This window comes from Ambystoma mexicanum, chromosome 8 (assembly GCF_040938575.1).
Source record: "Ambystoma mexicanum isolate Mex_15411 chromosome 8, UKY_AmexF1_1, whole genome shotgun sequence".
Lineage (NCBI taxonomy): Eukaryota > Metazoa > Chordata > Amphibia > Caudata > Ambystomatidae > Ambystoma > Ambystoma mexicanum.
The window spans coordinates 894,688,039-894,708,321 of record NC_090929.1 but is presented as its reverse complement, the minus strand read 5'-3'; the positions used below and the strand labels follow the sequence as shown (position 1 = coordinate 894,708,321).

The 20,283-nt window shown below is 44.4% G+C and overlaps 1 protein-coding gene across 1 annotated transcript in view; it reads left to right on the top strand.

Annotated features, from left to right (window-relative positions):
- Nucleotides 1-20,283, top strand: part of MMRN2 (multimerin 2) — a 181,046-nt gene that overhangs the window by 112,315 nt on the left and 48,448 nt on the right. The window contains exon 3 of the mRNA XM_069610778.1: nucleotides 6,637-6,743. Coding sequence (XP_069466879.1) covers nucleotides 6,637-6,743 — 107 coding nt within the window. The remainder of the gene's footprint in view (nucleotides 1-6,636; nucleotides 6,744-20,283) is intronic.

The window sequence follows — 20,283 nt, the reverse complement described above, 5'->3', positions numbered from 1 at the left end:
TGGTTTTCTATTGCATGTGTTTAAAATCTGCAGATTTGAGTGAACGCTGGGCCGACTTTAACAAAGCAACTCATGAGTTGCACAACCTATTGTTTTTTTTATTATGGAAGCATTACAAATGTGCCTGTCATAATAACAGAACTAGGGGTGACTGTCACTAAAAATGCAGCAGGACCCAATAGGTATGCACGTAGACTATCACTGCAGAATTACAGTGCCTCATTTGGCTTTCTGTGACTTACTGGGTTTGATTTAAAGTCAGGAGTTAGCATTTACAACCTGTAGATGTAAACCACTATTCCGCCATGCTGAATCTAAAGAGTGCCCTCCATCTATTATCGTCACACTGGACACCCAAAGGCCCAGCAGTGTATCTGAAGTTATGAACTGTGCAACAGCTGCATGTTCTTAGCAAGCTCAATGGGGAAGCCTGGCAATGGAAATCAGATCCAGCATAGGCTACCTTCACTTCAGCGAGACGATAACAGGAGTGGTGTGATGAGAGGGATGTCAACCAAAACAGATGCTTCCCTCTGACTGCCTGCCGTGTTTCTGATGTTTGGCTTTTTTGTTTTCATTCCATCAAACGCTTCATAGAAAATAACTTTGCAGTCAGCCTGTTTAATGTAAAGCAATGCAATTAGGAAGCTACCTCAGACCTGGACCGCTGTGTATATCTGTATATCTAAACTCACCATGTTGCCTCTATACTGAAATGCCACAGCCACTATTAACTCCTCATCTTTCCTTGATCTCTCTCTTTGTGTTCATGTCTACAAGTGCAATGGGAGAAAGTCATCTCATTGCTGATTCGTGCATGCTAGGATAGCGTTCTGACCTGCAAGTAGAAGGGCCCCAGTTCCCTTTACAGTGGAGTAGTCTGGTGCGTAGGACTCTAGCTGTTGTTACTTTGGACAATTTACCAGGCAGTTAGCAGGGTCCCTCTACAAGGTTTTCAATAGATGTACCCCACTTTGGACATGTTTTGATTTCTGAAGGTTTGTTTGTCACTGTTGCATGTAAGTCCTATCAACCTTAGACTTTTAGTTCATAGCGGTCTCCTATAATACAGGATGGTGTGTGCTGGAATGCCATCTTGCTAAGATCTGAAGAAGATCTTTTACATCACACCCCCCCAATGCAGAAGTCCTGAGATCAGACTTGTGAGTAGATCTGTTATTTATCTACTCCCTCTATTGTGACTTCAAAATGGCTATTTTTGTTTGCTGATGCGTTTTGAACTTCGGTATTGTTTAGGTCTCCGCTTCCTTGTATTGCATTCTGTTTCTTTCTACTTCTTTGAAGAAATTCCCTGCAGAACTCCTTACCTACTTCCTGCCTCTGAAGCTGAAGGTTGAGACAAAACATTTCCCTCCACCAAAGATCCTGCAGTCATATGCATCATTGGACTTTGTGTTATTTAAATTCTTATCTCATGCTCATCCTTGTCAAGGAAATACACTTCTGGGCTCCATTTTAGGTGAAGTTACTTCGGTAAACGTTCAATAGCAGCTCTGTGGCAGGAACAGATAAACAAAAAACACACGACATTCCAGCAATTCCGACCCCAGCGTTACTCCCTGCCACCTGTACATCAACTTACCCAGATGTTGAATACACTGAAACCAGTGTGGCCATCACTATAATCCATGAGTTCATTAAGGAGATGTATTAATGCAATGATTTTCAATGTGGTTATCGAAGAGAACTTGTCTTTCCAAGGCTACTCCTGCCACCTTATAGGGCTACATTTGTAGATGTGTGCTCATTACGCAATTAGATTTGCACAGTTGTATCAACATTATGTATGAAGTAATGATTCTGTTTTAAACCTTCATTTCATTCTGCTCCATTTTTCCTTCACACCTTTCCTAATCCTCTCTTCTCGGCTACACATAGTTCAGTTCTCAAGTGTCCCCTGAGTCGACAAATGTTCATGCAGACCACCATCATTCTGTAAACCTTAAATGGACCATATATATAGTTATGGTTAAGTTGCTAATCCCATAGGAAGTGCACTTTCTGGGTGGCTTATAACTCCGCTCCCCCTGGACGAATCCTCACCAAACTTTGCAAAAAAAGTATATGGCCCATTCTGTTTTTTTTTTTTTGCAAAGTTTGGTGAGGTATGGTCCAGTGGGGGGCAAAGTTATAAGGAGGTCCCAAAATTTATTTTTTTCCCATAGACTGAATGGGGGAAAAAACTTTGCTCACGCCTACAGTCCAAAGCGCTGGACGGATTTTCACCAAATTTGCTGCCGGAGCAGCGGCTTGGCCCCGAATGCCTGCTTTTGAAAATTTGGTGAAAATCCGTCCAGTAGTTTTTTTTAAAACAACCAAAAAGTAGGTCACAAAAAATGAGTGATATCTATGTCCGCTCCGCGGACACATTTCCCTGTTCGCTAGTTGGCTAATTGGCTTGAGTCATGTCCGCGGACATGCAACGTGTTCGCCGATTGGCTGGAATGAAGCGTGAGGTGCATCGTACTGTTTTGATGCGTCCGCCATCTGGGATCCGCGGACATCCGCGGACAGCGCGGCGATGACCTGGGGAGAAATACACCTTTGGCAAGTGTGTTGGTGTACAGGAGTGCTTGGGGAGGGTGGGGGAGTAAGAGATGGGTGAAATGTTGTATTTGTTTAGGTGGCCGGCACCCCAGAGAATATTGACCAACTGAATGTTGTTGTCACCTGGGTATGTTTGAAAGCCAACAACAGTACCAAGTGCTCCATTAACTAGTCCTTGCTCGACATCAAGGTTACATTTAAGCATTACTCTACAGTTTAAAGATAATTTTAATATTTTCTCCAAACCAGCTGTGTTGGAGATAGAGTTTTTCTAAGGTATGTAATCTTGTTGTGGCTTGTTGACACATGGGTAGTGTCATACCATGTACGTCCAGTTTGTCTGTGGAGCAAATTTCAATTATTGGTTGCATTTCATTTTTCAACATTGTTTCATTGAACTTGGAACAGCTTGCAAGAGTTGGCATCAAGGACATACAAGTGACATTCTTTAGCGCTAATTGTTCCATGACATCAGTAGCACATGAGTTATGGCCATAAAGTGTATGTATGTGCCATATTTTTAATATTGCTTGTGCTTCTTGAGATAGTACACCAACTCTAATACTTTTAAAAATGTTGGCGTAGGTGTGTAAGCTCTGCCAATTTTGATAGGTTAGGAATCTATGAAACAGCAGGAAAAAGCTTATTGCACAGGATCACACCATTTAGTTAAATTGGGTTAACAAGATTTATACAGATCAGGTGAGCTTCCACAGAACTTCAACATAAACCTGCTTATCATTGAATCCACCCACAACAAAGGTATAACGGTTGACCTGATGCTCTAGTCCTCTACAAACATCCACTGACTAATTCTTTAGCACTGAACCTGGAAGACCATGCTGCAATTCTCATCATGCTTCATTGCACCTTCACAAGCCACTCACAACAACCAAAATCAGGCCTGTTTCTCATTCATAAATGACCCTCTGGAACAATATAGGAACACCTCTCCTTCCTGGCAGATACCCCAAACCATCAGTAAGTAAAAAAGAACATCACTGACCGGCTCAGCCCACTCAATACCACCATGAAAGCACCAGTCAGCACCTTCTCCTCACCGACACCCCACCTCATCAGATCATAACCCTTTGCACCCTTGGACTCATAGGAACTGACTGTTGCCAAATGTTTCATCTACAAAGAAAGTTCAGGTATGGCGGAAATCACAACAGCATGCAGATCTCACTGCCCTCAAATCTGTCTAATCAGCAGAGAGAAAACTCATGTCTGCAGCCAAAACCAGTTTATACTCCTATGACATTGCCAAAGCGTCCAGCAAACAACACAGGCATCTTCAAAGCTGTGTAACAGTGCCTCAAAACTGCATCAACCCTTTACCATAACCGACAATCACTAAATCCGCCAACAAGTTCTTCACACACAAAAAAGACAAGATTGGGCAATGCATCAACAAAGTCAAACTCTTATCAGACTCTTCACCCATCCATTCAAGCAGCAACAGATAGTCTACCACACAGCACTCCTCAACATCCTGGTCTCACACATGTCTTCAACAAAGCTCTTCTCAGATGTTGTGTGTTCTACCCGGCAAACAGACACCCGTCCATCCAGATGGCAACAAACAAATACTGTGTCGGACCACAACCTGTGGAATCCCCACGTGATCAAACCTCTCTCCAGACATTTTTAATTTAAACCATGGCAGAAGTTCTGGCCAAACCCAACAACAAGCTACGCCAACATGCCAAAGACACGCAGCTCTATCTGAAGAATAGCTGTGTCAGTGGCAACCACTGCTGCAATGCCTGCCTTTTCCCCATACAAACCTGGATGTTATTTGCCTTCTTCGAACTGAACAACAATAAGAAAATGTCATCTACCTCGGCAACTCATCCAATCACAGGCAGATTTGACACTGGCTAAAAGATGTGCTTTGTTTGCTTTCTTTAAACATGTTTTGCTAATAGAAATAAATCTTCATAAATTCACCCCCAGCTTGCGGTCATTGTCAAGTGACTTGCATTAACCATGGATTTTTACCTCTTCAGGACTCAAATCTCCAAAAAGACTGAAATGACCTTGTAACCATTTTGCTCTTAGATGCAAGATCAAGCTCTTTGTCCCAGTCTCAGATTTTAGGACCATGCCGTGGTCTCCCATCTGGATGGTGGCAAAGCCCTCGTCAGTGGTCTTCCAGTGTGTCCTGTGGCCCAGCTGAAAGCCATTTAGCATGCCACGGCCGTCCTGGTTAAAGGAACCAAGAATGTAATTTGATCGCACACATCTTCAAGGAGCTGACCTGGCTGTCACTACAGGCCCAAGTCCCCATATGCCATGTCATTTGTAAAGCACACCTCTGCCATTTGCACAACCACGTAGCACTGATGTAGCCTTACCTGTATATAAGGCGGGTATGACCAAGAACCCGTCCGACCTGGCTGATAAACTCGGCATCTATGGAGGCCAAAGCAACAACAGTTTTTACAAGCAATGCAAGAATGAAAACAAGACAATGGGCCTCATTAAGAGGTTAGATGTAGCCTTGCCAGTTTTACCGGCAAGGCTACCTCCAAACCCGCAGCTGGGTCCGGCATCTGGTTATAGACAATTACCGGGCTATTCCAGCTCATCCGGACCCGGTAAATGTCCTTTCGCGGGTGCCGGGCCCGGTACATCCCCATTCGAGCCCCATAGGGCTCAATGGGAATGCGGAGGGTGGTAGCACCGGTACCGTTAATAACGGTACCGGTGCTACCATCATGTTCTGCTCACGGGTGCCGGTACGGCCACCATGTCAGATGGTGGCTGCATGGGCACCCGCGAGCAGAACTCCTAGTATGGCGGTACGGTAGCAACGGTGCCGGTAGCGACAGCGGCGCCATTGTTGCCTTACTGCCATACTTGTAATGAGGCCCAATGTACCTTTGACTGCACACAAAGAATCCAGGAAAACATTCCAGTTGTCAGGAAGTAAATGAAGACTCCATTCCTCTAAGAGCATCTCATCAGCCGTGATCTGGGACCCGCCTACATCCTGATCAACTCCCACAGTACACTTTGTTCCCATCCCTTCTATTTTACAGAACTCTTTTCCTTCCCAGCTTGGCCTGCATTGTAGAAAACCACTAGACATACATCCTAGTCACCAGGTTCCATAACCAACACAATTCAGCTACTCAATGGTCCTCATTATAAGTATGGCGGTCCGGGGACTACGGTACCGGTAAGCATGCCGGTACCATAGTTCCCGGACCGCCATACTACGAGCTGTGCTCGCAGGCGCCTGTCAGCCCGCCAGGTCTGGCCTGGCGGGCAGAGTGGCACCCGCGGACGCAGCATGTCGGCTGCACCTTTTGGGCTCAAATGGGAATGGGGACTGACAGGCACCGGCACATGGCAATGCAGGAATTACCGGGTCCGGCAATGTCGGAATTACCCGGTAATTCCTCATTGACGGGTGCTGGAAAAAATGCAACTCCGGCGGTAGGCGTGGCTGTTTTACAGGCACGGCTACCACCAGGGTTATAATGAGACCCAATGACACCTCATCTCGAAAAGGGAAGTTCGATTTGGATGCATGCACGTTATAATTATAATTTGTTTCTTATAACACACTTAATAACTAAGAGATTTCTAAGCCTGGACCCGGGATTCACTCTGCGTCGTCTTGCTTCCAAGACGAGCGCGTTGCCACTGAGCTATACTACCCGTGCTCATTGTTTTGGTTGAGTTTGTTTTGCTCACTTTTTTTTTGCCCAAACTTGTTACGTAGAAAGCAAGGGGAGACAACCCGAAATGCCCCTGCCCGCGCCCACCTCCCCCCACCAATATAGCCTAACCTCAACTCATCCTCTACATTTGTGAAGAAAAATCGAGCAAAACAAGGTTTGGGGAAACAATTGAACTAATTGTTGGACAAGCAATAGACCTAATAACCTCTATTTAGGCGGGAAGTTCCAGCTGAACAGTGTACATCAAAAAGACACCTATTATTCTATCTCCTAATGCCTAATTTGAAGCGTCATATTGTGAACTGTTTTGTACCACATGCCTTCTTCGGTTGTCAAAATGCATTCACCGTTAATTCCTGCTCTTGATTTCCAGGTACAGGGTGGCACTCAAGCCAGTGTATCAAGTGAAGCAGAAAGTGTTAACATCTGTTCAATGGAAGTGCTGCCCTGGATACTCAGGAAGGAACTGTCAACACAATGGTAAGGAAGTCCTAGGCGGGTTTAGCTATCTCGTTGATGGGTTTGCCAGCATCCTTTGAATATTTATATCCGTATTTTTTTTGCTGACATGGGATAATAGTTCAGCAAACACGCAGCAGAGTTTGTCTTTGAACGGTAAGCTATTAACAGACACCCCCTCCCCAGTCTTGCTACACCCCACCCAGCAATGTGTCTTACTTCATTACCCTTTTAGATATCTAACACCATGAACATATGCAGTGCCTCGATGCCTGGGGGTTTTGTGCTCTCAACAAATGCAAAAATAAGTAAATAAGCAGTTGAGTTAAAGTGGATTAGGGAAGGTCTGGTGAAGGGGTGGCACACTGTGAAGGACAGGCCAGAAGGGAAAGGTTATGTTCAGGTTCTTCATGAATTAGCCGAGGGTCCCTGGGGTGTGTCTAGGGGTAGTAGGTTGATACCCCCGGTAAGTCTGAGGGGAAGAATGGTGGAATTGGCACATGTAGGTCATTAGGGCCGATCTTTGACCAAAAGGAGACTGAGAGAGGAGTACTGGTGGCCGTCAATGGACAAGGATGTGGAGCAGGTGGTGAAAGATTGTCAGGCGTGTTCTGTCAGCGATAAGAGCAAGGTACTGCATCCACAACCTGTGCATCCTGTAGAGGTTCCAGAGCAGGTATGGTCGAAATTGGCTCTGGACATTATGGGTCCGTTTGACTGTTTAGATATATGTTGGTGTTGGTGGACTATACGTCCAGGTGGATTGAGGTGGCGGCGTGTTCCTGTGTTACAACTAATTCCGTAATTGATTTTCTGAGGAAAGTATTTGATCGTGAGGGATTACCTGCAAGTTTAGTTACTGATAATGGTGTGCAGTTCACTTCTAGAGCCATGAGAGAATTCTTGGAACAGCATGCCATTTCTCACTATAGGACAGCTCTGTATAATCCTTCTGCGAATGGACTAGTTGAGAGGGCCAATGGCACGATTAAGTCAGCCATACAATTGGCTTTGGCCAATGGTTTGGATTGGCAGGAAGTTGTGACACAATACCTGGCTGCATATCGGAGAACTCCTGCCATGCTTACGGGAAGATCTCCATTTGAACTAATGAGGGGCAGGAAGGCAGGTACAATGTTGAGAACCCTGGCTATGGGCGGTGGTGGTCCATGCGATATGGATTTGCGAGCTATTCATCGCAGCATTTTGGAGCGCCAGCAGACCACGGGGTCCTCACAAAAGAGTAGGAAGGAGTTGAATGTAAAGCCTGGGGATCAGGTGCACATAAAGAATCCTAGTTCATAAAGGATACAGCACTTTTACACCCTCAAGGAAGGTTGTTAAAGTTGGAAAAGGGCATGTGCACTTGGAGGATGGCTCTATGAGGGCAGCCGTAGCATCAGGCTGCGGGGTCTCGTTAATAAAGATACGTAACTTCACTTACCTGTGTCGGAGAGATTGTGTCACACTTCATGCCAGATTTCTCTCATTCTGGTACTCGGTCCTCGTGAGGATCAAGGGCTGAGTCGGCCCTGCAGGAACTCAAGCTTGTAAAGTGCATGCCTACCATATGTCAGAGGCCAGCACTTAACCCACTTAATCATCAGTGTTGAAAAACTCAACGAGCCCTTCTTCCAGTTGTTTGAAACATGGTAGTCACAGGTCCATGCCAGTAAAGGGCAACTCAGAACAATTAAGGCTATAATGGGCGGTATTAATGTTATAGGTGCAAGACCTTCCCTCACACTCTAGATCTCGTCCTGTCAAAAAGCAAATTTGAGGTTTCCTGACCAAAACTATAGTAGATTGTGTGGAATGTGTCAGAGACTGACTTTATCACACTAATGAATATTACCTTGCAGTGTCATTTTATTAAAAAAATGCAAAATGCATGCAGTGTTTTATAATGGATTCCAATGGGGCCCGCGTGCTATTTAGCATGTGTAAGTGCCAGGCGGATTCCATTGAATACATTCTCATGCAGGTGTAAAACCGGGTGCTCTCCCAAGATGGATTAGAAAAGGAAAGCGGGCAAGCAACCTCTGCTTTGCTGCCGCCTACTCTTTGGAACAGCACAAAAATGGGGCAGAGCGTTAAATTGAGGTATAAAAGCATTACATCTCGCTTTTACACCTCTATTTGATGAACCATTCTGTTGAATGTAATATACTCTGGCGCTGATGTTGGCCAAATGAGTAATTTGGCGGCAGAGAGCTATTACATTTACACTGTAACGTAAGCAACTCCCCCCACCTCCACATTTTCATAATTTTCACTCCATGGTTCAGTAAGGGGCAAAGGGTGGCGTACAAGCGTGTATGCTGCCTTTTGCCCCTCACGTTTGCACTCAACAGTGCAAAGTGAGTAATCGCTGCCTGGTATTACATTTGTTGGTGAATGCCACTTGACATGCGAGCATGGTTTGCAGCAATCATAAAAGAAATTAAACCCTCCCACAAGAATGTCGGGGAGAGTTGAATTTCAACTGGGAACACTGCTTACCATGCATGGTAAGCAGTGTTCCCAATTGAAATGAAACCCTCCCCAACATGCAAGCATGTCAGGGAGGGTTTAATTGTAATTATACCCGCTCCCTGTGTACAATGGAACCCTATGGGGACCGGCTGCTTTGTGCTGGTGCATAAAGCAGGCAGCCCCCATAGGGATAGCAAGCATTTGTGCCAGCATGAAAATCCATGCCGCCGCAGATGTTGGAGTATTTGTATGGCAGAGATGAAGGGAGACGGTGGAACACAAGTTTTGTTCCGCCCCTCCTCTCCACCATACAAATAATTGAAAATAAAGCTTCAAGCAAGGCTTTTAGGTCTTTCAATCACGTTCCGCCCCCCAAGAACATGAGCTCCTCGGAATCATATCAGCTAGTGAACTGTAAAAACAGAAAGAAAGGAAAATATTTTAACACAGCATGAGAAGTCCAAGTGATAGTTAGCCTGCCCATTCCTGATGGTGCAGATGTAGGTCCTTGCTACACGTTAGAAGGCAACAGTAAAACTGGTGGTATTTGCCAAATCCAGCAGGCTTTTCTTGCCCCTCTATTCCATTTCCAGTATAGCCTCCAGTGCTCTTCCATGGGAATTATGCAGGCTGCAAATGCCGTCGTATTAAGAGTTGGATTTTCTAAAAGCTAATTTGCCAATTTGTAGCTCCACCCCCAGCGGCAGAGGTCAAAATGAAAACTAGTCTCTGTATGTTTTTTTTTCTTATAGGGAAGGGAAGCATATTCGCCTCCTTTCCATACGAGTAAAACGTTGGTAATAGGGACACAGAAAGGGTATAAATAGGGGAATATCTGCGATGCACAACATGACACCACCTTTCCCATGCAATAAACAAGAGAGTCATGTTTGGTTCCATTCGGCATTAAAACAATGTAGAGTAATAGTGTGAACGACTACCTACTGCACATTATCATTCCTTCCAGCGGTGGAAATGGAAAACATTTAAAGGGGGATCCCACAAGGGCCGGGATGGAGTTTGGAGGAGGGAGCTGAGTTCCGAGGAGGCGGAGTTCAGAGGGGGCAGAGCTGACAATTGTACTCCGCTCAAAGTGAATGTTCAAAGTAATAGTTTAAAAATGTGCAATTTCTTTCATGATGCTTCTTTCCAATAACTACGCTGGCAAGGTATAAAATGTGTTCACCGTTTAAACCCAGCAATCTATAGTACAATAGTCACATGTGCTTTGATGACAATTTGATGTGGTCTTCTGTGTAAGCGTCAACACCGGGAACGTGACAATCTGGGTGACATCCTGGTAGCCAAACAGTTGAGCTTGCTTGCCAGCGTCAAAACCACCCAAGGGATGCTGCATCAGCCTTCTGAAAAAAAGCCACACTGTCCACCCACATGTATCCTTTCCTTGTGCCATGAAAAGCAGCACAGAGCTGCAATAAATGCTCCAGTCTCGGGGATTGCAAACTCTCTTGCCACATCGTGAGGAAATATTTACGACTCACTTGCACTCTCATCCCCTCCCCTCCTCACCACTCTCTTTGGCTTTCTACTATACTCTGCTTTATAAAGATGGCTTCAAAAGGGGTACAGTTGGGGCTGAGGCCTGGGAAAAAGTAGTGTAAGAGACTGGGGGGGCCAATATGAGGGATGCAAGGGGCTTGGAGACTGAGAAGAAGGATAAGAGGGGGCTGAGGCCTAGAAAGGAGGTGCAATGGGGACGGGGCCAGAAAATGGGGTGCAGGGGGGCTGAAGCTGAAAAAAGGAGTGGGAGGGGGCTGGGGCAGAGAAAAGAGGTGCAAGGAGAATGGGTCCTAGAAAAGAGGTGCAAGGGGGCTTGGGGCCTAGAAAAGAGGTGCAAGGGTGCTGGGGACCAGAAAATGGGTACAAGGGTGCAGGGGGCTGTGAAATGGTGTAAAAGCAAAAAGGAAATATCGAGGCTGAGTACCACAAAAGGAAATACACCAAACACGGGCTTATCAAGATTCACAGATCTTTATTCTACTGCGCAGTTACAAAGAAACAAATTCAGATAGCTATCTGGCCCTGAGTACATCACAATTAGTACCATCCCTTCAGTGTGAGGAGTGAGAGGTACTGGACATCTGGACATTCGCTTATTTATACAGTTCAGTAATAATATCCAGCCCCTCTGCAAGTTAATAATCTGTGGTCTAGAGTTTGTGCCGAGTTCATTTATGGCTCATACCATAATATGCACACGGATTACATTTGGTTTACATTACAAACAAGTTACAATGGCAAAGTGTATTCCTAGATTTAGCAGTAAGCCTTAGCACATATCCCTTCACAATGTATTTATGCCAGTGTCCACGCCCGACATTTGTATTACATTGTCCTCGATGTATGTTCGTGGATGAGGCTTGTTGGTTCAGACAATCCTAAAACCACAAGTCGTTCTTGGGACAAGGTCTCATTACCTAGTCCAAACATTCGGCCCGCGGACAGTCTTACCATTAACTAGGTGCAAAGGTCGGGAAAGCTCAGTTGCAAGTTGGAAACACAGTCCACCATTTTACAACACAGAATTACATATAACCAGAAATCAAAATGGCAGATGATCACAAGATGGTGGCGAAGTCGATCTAAAATCGGAACTTTGCAACGCGTTTTTCTTCGCAGAGCGACTAGGCTTAGGCCAATATATATTAGAAAGGAGGCACAATATGATTTCCAATTTAACAAACCCTCCTTTTGTCCTAAGCCAAGCGCTAAACTACTTTTAGTCACTTTACGAGTAACTCCACGTCTCAATGTCCATACACCCTGAATCACAATCATCAGAGATATCGATCGCCATAAGGTCTGTAACGGAAATTTCTTTCAGCACAAATTCATTAGTCATTCTTTCCGGTGTGCGTACCTTTTGTCCTAATGTTCCCATAGTCTGTGCACAACATCCCCCTAACACTGAACATATGACAGGAAGACATTGTACACAGCAACAGCAGAACAACAGAATACACAGAATAATCCACAAGACCGAAAGTAGCTTCCATCCCCAAGATCATGAAAAGTCCCAGAACCAAGCGCTAAGATCCCAGTTTCCTTTGGGAACGTGCACTTCTGAACTATGGACGTGCAGATTTTGTATAGCCTTAAAGATTGTTGGGGAGGAATCTGGAACGAAAACGCAACAGGCGGAACCCACTAATTTACATACTCCACCATGCTCAGCCAGGATGACTTCTAATGCCAACCAGTTCTGTAGGGCCACTAACCTTATCCCTTTCTGTTCTAAAGTCATGTTATAGAGTATGTCAGTGGTCTGGTTGTTGGTCCTCTCCAGTACTCTCGCTAGTCTTCTGATATCCTTAGAGTTTAATATGTGTCCCCAAAAAGGTACCAAGAATTTCGCTACGAAACCCAGAACTTGTGATGAAGTATCGCCATTCTCATCCCGCCTTGGACGAGCCTTAGAGATTTCTGTAGTGCTTGCTATGAATACCCCTGGTAACAGAATCCCTAAATAACAGGTTCCCTGCCAATCCCTAGGTAGCCATGGGAAAGCTTCATTACCGCAAACGAAGTAGACAGGTTCACCTACATACAAAGGTCTGTCCTCACTGGTCAAGTTCGCCACATTGGTGCAGCCCTTGAAATCGCTCATCGACTGAGTACCATTCCTCTGTATGCAGAACGAAACTGAATCGGGGCTGTGGTTAACAGTGTAGGAAGGTGGCGTGGCATCCCTATTGCCTATAGGAGCCATCTTGAAAGAGATCAAAGATTGAAAAGGACGAGACAGTCTATCAGAAGGCCTAATAGAAGCAACATTAAGCTTGCTCCTATTCGCGAAAAGCGAGCATCCCAGGGGCGTTAAAACTCGTTTCTCAAAATCATTCAAATTTGTCCCATCAAAGTTCCCTGAGATGCTATCATTCCATCGGCCAAAGAATAGTGCCCTTAAAGAAGCATAACATGCAGTAGTCAGAGGTAAAGGATGAATATACCAGCCAAACCCCTTATCTCCATGTTGCGGTAAATGTGAGCAGACCCAACAATTAGACTTGTTCAAGATGGCGTGTGTTGCATTCATGATGAGTAGTAAAGTATTATTGTAGTAACTCTGTGCTGAGAGTCTCTAGGAGATAGTGTGTGCAGATGCACGAAAGGTGTAGAAACAGTAGATATATTTTCAGTGGGCAAAAGAATTTCAAGCGGATGTACTTCTTCCAAATGCCAAAAACCCAAAGCAATTACTATTGTGAAACCGGTTAACATAATTATAAGACAACAATACGTTTTAAGAGACCATGCATTCGATTATCCATTGTTTCGATTGGTCACACAGTCACTTATCTGTTCCGTACGAGTGAGAGTGATTGCAGGCATTGTTTCTTCAAATGAAATACTCCAGAGTTTATTTGCTGGCGATCTCCTGATCGTGCATTTTCTTAGACCTTCCCTATCCCTAGTCACAGATTTCCTTGTGGGCAAAAGACAGGGCCAAAAGACAAGCTCTGTGACTCCTGGTACGGCGTGATCTGCGAACAACGTGTCGTTGCTTCCTGATGGAAGTGGTGGATTTGCGACAGAACCTAACAATGGTGAAAAAGGATCTATAGGAGAGTGTGGAGATGAAGCGGCTGTTTCCCCAGGCCCCACGGGCTCCGGGAGAATCTCCGAAGCACTCTCGATGCTGCTCAATGCTGAAGCAGAGTAGGTAGGATTTTCTGTATCTTCTGTATCGTGTGGCAAAGGGAAGGGAATCCTCTTGACATGCGACGCGTGGATCCAGTGCTTTCGTCCAGTCACTCGTACGGCAGTCTGTGTGGCCAAGAGGACCTGATGAGGGCCCCTCCAACGCGGTGCGAGACAGGATGCTCTTTTGAATGCTTTTATCAGCACCCAGCTACCAGTCCGAATACTGTGACCTGGCCTCTCGTATGTAACTGGGAGGGCTTCTCGCACCTGTTGATAAATCAAATACAGGTTTTTAGTTAAGGGTTCCCTTTTCCAACATCATCTTTGATTTTCTGTTGCGTTGCGCATTTCATGATCGCTAACTGAGTGGGGAGTGCAAGCACTGAAAGTAACCGTACTATCAAGGAGCCATATTGGATCTTTGTTCCATGTGAGGTCAAGAAACCTCATTCAGCCCAAAGTCTACCGAAGTTGTGAACCACCCCAAAAGCTTACTGGCTATCAGTATATATATTTACTCTAAGCCCTTTGGAAAGTTCACAAGCTCGAGTCAATGCACTAATCTCTGCGGCCTGCGCGGAGTTATGCGTGACTCTTTTGGTTTCCACAATCGTGCTCAATGTGGTGATTGCATAAGCAGCTGTGGATGTACCATCCGGAAGTTTGAAACAGGAGCCATTGCAAAACAGCTCCCCTTGTGGGTTATTCAAAGGAGTATCTTTCAAATTGATTCTGCCTTTAGTCTCTTGCTCTGTAGTGTAGAGGCAGTCATGTGATGCTTCGTCACTGCAAGCAGTATATTGCGGGAAAGGTAAAAGTTCAGCTGGATTCAATACACAACCACTCTGAATTTTAATGTGCGGTGATCAATTCATATCTCGTTAACCGTGCGGAGGTGAGGTGTTGTGTTTGTGTTCTGTTTAATAGAACATCTACAGAGTGAGGTACCATCAGGGTTAAAGCATGGCCTAGGACCGTACCCTCGCTCTGTTTTACAGACGCAGCAGCGACAGCTCTCAAACATCTTGGCAAAGCGCATGCAACAGGATCAAGGGCAGAAGAAAAGTAGCCGCACAGCCTATTCTTCCCTCCATGTTCCTGCGTTAATACAGGCAAAGCACATCCATCACGCTCATGCACATACAACACAAAGGCCTTTTCATAATTTGTTGTGCCCAAAACTGGTGCTGAACACAGTGCAGTCTTGAGCAGATCAAATGCTTGCTGGTGTTCCAAGTTCCACGGCAATGGCAAAGAAATGCCCTTCTTTGTCAGAGCCAACATCGGTTTAATCGTTAACGAGAAGTTTGGGATCCACTGCCTACAGTAAGAAGCCATTCCTATCAAGGCTCTGACTTCCTTCTGTATATTTGGGACAGACATGCTAGAAATTATTTTAATCCGCTCAGGCGTCAACCTTCTTCCCCCCTTTTGAAAGGAGATAGCCTATATAGGCGACCTCCTGTCGACAATATTGAAACTTTTTCAGTGAAGCTTTATGTCCATGTTTTGCTAGGTGAATAAGCAACAACACGGTGCCCTCCTTGAAGGCACTTTCTGAGTCAGCAGCTAAAAGCAGATTGTCTACGTACTGAAGTAGTGTACAAGTGGTAGGCAACTCAATTGTGTCAAGCTGCTCTTTCAAAGCCCTACTATAGATACTCTGACTTTCCGTGTAACCTTGCGGCGCACGGGTGAATGTAAACGAGCATCCCCCTAAGGTGAACGCAAACAGGTATCTGCTATCCTTGTGTATAGCATGCTAAAGAAATCATTCTTAAGATCTACAACACTAAAGTGAGTAGCAGAAGCAGGGATCATGGTTAGTATTGTCGTCACATCAGGCAGAATAGGAAATTGTGGAGCAACAATCTTATTGATGGCGCGTAAATCAATGATAAAACAAAAAGGAATTACATTATCGCCTTTCATATACACAGGCAAAATCGGACTATTGCACAAACTACCTGAAATTTCCTCAATTACCCCACGATGTACAAAATCGGAGACTATGCACTTCAAAGCTTGCTCACCGTCAACCGAAATCTTATACTGAGGAATATGTGGCAACTTTACTCCATGTTTTAAAATGATCTTAACAGGCTCAATTTGTAGAACTCCGACATCATTGTCATCAATTGCCCATAAACACTCCGGTACATCACTAAATTCTGGCGGCAAAGGTCTAGTCAGGAACTGAGAGACAGAAAGTTGCTGTGGTGAAATCGTACTCCATCCGAAGAACAATTAATTACTGCATTTAATTCTTTCAACAGATTCAACCCCAACAAATTCTCTCCACAGTTCGTTGTCAAAAGAAATGGACAGTGGTCCGTAAATGGACCCAATGTAATCGGTACCAGCGAAGAAACCGGACAGACTACTGGCGTGCCAGAAAACCCTACAGAAACATTGGTTTGCCGTGACAGTGGAATGTTTGGAACCCGTGAATGGTCAATGGAACACTTCTGTGCTCTGTATCTAGGAAGAATAGATGTTTCCTATTTCCCACTATCATTTCAACTTAGGGACCTTTCTGATTAATGGGAATAGGTGTCGGTTCCAAACCCTGCTTCGGGCAATCCTAGCAAAACAAAATGTCATCAAAAGGAAGGTCTTCAGAGAGATATGCAGCAGAAGGATGATCAAAAATGTTTCTATTATCCACACTCGAAGCCTGATTATCCGGTGAAAAAGCTTGCACATTTTGAGAAAACTGACTTCTACCAGGACCCACTGCCCCAGGGCGGCCTCTGAATCATCTACCCATGTTACCAAATGTGTTATTCGACCTCTACTGGAGGATCGGGCATTGTGCTCACCAATTACCCTCTTATCTGCAATAAGCACATTGGTTCGCGTGTACAGGACCCAACAGCACATTACCCTCTAAATTGTGAAGTACCCCCTCTAGGGCCTCTAACAATTTGTTGTAGTAGAACATTAGTTTTCAGGTCTCCTTTTCTTTTTTCAATTCTCTCCTTCTCATTATTGACTCGGTTTTCATAGTACTGAGCCATATGCAATACTTCAGACTGAGACTTAGCCTGCAAAGCGCTCTCAGAAGTCATAACTTGCGACTGGATATCAGGCAACAATCCACACACAAATTTATCTACGAATAATCTTTTTCCAGACTCTGTGCTCAAAACTTGTCCAATGAAATATGAAAACACTTGTTCAAATCGATTAAAGAATTCGGTAGCACACTCAGATTTCCTTTGGACACAAACAGTAAGTTTGTCCCAAATAATCCTTCTCTCTGACATTATAGTTTTTAATTTCATGACTATTCTATCAGGCAAAGTCAGTATTACATGTGGCGGTCTCTCGCCAGCTGGCCTTTCTCTATCTAGTCTAGCTATATTATCCCATGTGTCCCCTAACCCTGGTACATCATCTTCTGTCCTAATCTGTTTCCACAAAATCAACGGGTAGGAGCACAGGAAATAACAAATCTATATCACTCAGAGTAAATACTGATGACTGCAAGACATATTCTATCTCTTTACAGAACCCTGTTGTACTCTTTCTGATATCTGGGATGGATTGTTTGATGGTGTTCACTTCCTGTCTTGAGAACGGAACGTAAACAAACTGAACAAACTGTGATACATAATGAGCAGAAATATCATAGGCAGCTGTGCCTGCTGCAGCATTAGCTGGAACCTCGACCCTTGGGACAAATGCCGGAGGAACCTCTCTCATAGGCATCTGAGCGATAGGAAACTCCAAACGCTTACTGAGCAACAGAGCTAAATCGAGCGTTAAAGCAGCTGAAGAAGTGTCAGACGAAAAAGCTCTCTTATAGATATTCAATAATTCTGCGGGACAACAAATCTTTCTTTTTATACATTCATCCTGCAGGTATTCTGCCATTACCTGTATCACTTTCCTCTGCATTTCTGGCGTATACTGACTATATCGACATGTCTGAAATCCATCTAATCGCATCCTTTATGCAAATTCATGTTTCCTCACTTATCGACTTACAAAAATAGCATTCGAACCATTACCATCAGTTTCTTCATTCTATAACCTTTCTAACTCTCTTCTATACTCAAAAACCCTTTCGACATGCTCATATACTTTCTCCGCAGTATCTCTTGAATATGCTAAAACATTCAGATCCCTCAATCCTTGTGAGAGACCTATATCATCCAGTCTGTTCCACATTACATATAAATAAATTCCCAACCCTTTGATAAAAACATTTTTCTCAGGAAAACTTTCTAGATTAGAGAGTGTGGCAAAAACATCATATTGTAGACCCTTCTCCATGCATTGTCTAGCCCATGAAGTCAAATTGCGCTTTCTCTCTTTAGACACAGTATTACGAGTTACAATCTTTAATTCTGCTCCCTTGTCAACTACAAGTGGGACAGAATCACTCGGAAGAGAAAGAGCAGACAAATCTTGTACAATCGGTAACAAAGGTGCTATGACTGGTGCAGAAGACAAATCTACCAGACCCGTAACAATAGGCAAAGGTGGAGATGAAGGTGGAGGAGCAAAGATAAGATTAGGAACAACAGCCGGAGAAAGAGGAACAATAGGAGGAACGATAGGAGGAGCAGGGATTATTACGGGAGGAGGAACTACAGCAGGAAGAGGTAAAGCAGCAGGAATAGGTACATACGGAGGTGGCGCAGTGGCACCAGACCTTCGTTCATTTAAAAGTTTGTCAATCAACTCATCAGACACATGAAAGTCTTTTGATGGGTACATTTTCTGAATACCAAGCTGAAAAGCCCTGTCCATATTCCTAACTGACTCCGACTGGTTATTTTGATCATACAACAACGCTTTTTCGGCATTGGACATATGACGGTGCACATGTTTTTCTCTACTTTTAATTTGCTGCATAGCTTCTTTCTTCCAATTCTGTAATACATCAAATGCTGCAGGTCTAGCCTTTTTCTTTAATAATATAGACTCTAAATATTCTACACGAGGAATTTCAAAACTACCATTGGTTGGCCACTGAAGTTCGGAAGCATGTCTAGTTAGCTTGTGCCAAATATCATTAAACACTAAACTAACAATGCCATGCTTACAGTACATAGTACACGCCAGAGACCCATCCTGTGGCGCTGGTCGGCCAAATTCCAAAGATTGTCTGTCACTGCGGAATAACGCCCTGAAACAGGCAGAAAATTTCTCAGGCATATCAGCTTCCTGGTGTTACCTGGTCAATAATTATACTTGCAAGAACAATGCGCCAAAAAATTTATCAGGATACTTAAGAATCGGGTCATGACTCACCTGATCAAAGGACAAAGGAGGTCCGATCGGATTACAAAGGACAACAAAGGACCCACGTGGTTGGTGATTTCGGCAAAACTGCCCGCCTCGATATATGGACTCTCGTCAAGATGCAGTCTCAGACCGCGGGCTCACCGTCCAGGGATCGGATTGTGCAGTACTGTTGAGGTATCGCTTCTCATCCAAGAAAGGGGCCCCCTTTTTCACCCTCGGATCCCGGTCCGATAGCCGCGTCAACCTTCAACGAGATGGCATCAATCTTGAGGGTCCCTATTCGGGCGCCATCTGTAAAAGAAAAAGGAAATATCAAGGCTGAGTACCACAAATGGAAATACACCAAACACAGGCTTATAAAGATTCACAGATCTTTATTCTACTGCGCAGTTACAAAGAAACAAATTCAGATAGCTATCTGGCCCTGAGTACATCACAATGAGTACCATCCCTTCAGTGTGAGGAGTGAGAGGTACTGTACATCTGGACATTCGCTTATTTATACAGTTCAGTAATAATGTCCAGCCCCTCTGCAAGTTAATAATCTGTGGTCTAGAGTTCGTGCAAAGTTCACTTATGGCTCATACAATAATATGCACATGGATTACATTTGGTTTACATTACAAACAAGTTACAATGGCAAAGTGTATTCCTGGATTTAGCAGTAAGCCGTAGAACATATCTCTTCACAATGTGTTTCTGCCAGTGTCCACAATCGACATTTGTATTACATTGTCCTTGATGTATGTTTGTGGATGAGGCTTGTTGGTGCAGACAATCCTAAGACCACAAGTCGTGTTTGGGACAAGGTCTCATTACCTAGTCCAAACATAGGGCCCGCGGACAGTCTTACCATTAACTAGGTGAAAAGGTCGGGAAAGCTCGGTTGCAAGTTGGAAACACAGTCCACCATTTTAGAACACATAATTACATATGAACAGAAATCAAAATGGCGGATGATCCCAAAATGGCAGCGAAGTCGATCTAAAATCAGAACTTTGCAATGTGGTTTTCTTCGCAGAGTGACTAGGCTTAGGCCAATATATATTAGAAAGGAGGCACAATATGATTTCCCGTTTAACAATGGGGTTCAAGGGGGCTGTGGCCGAGTGAGAGGGGGCTGGGGTCCTAGAAAAGAGGTTTGTCGGGGCCAGTGGTATTC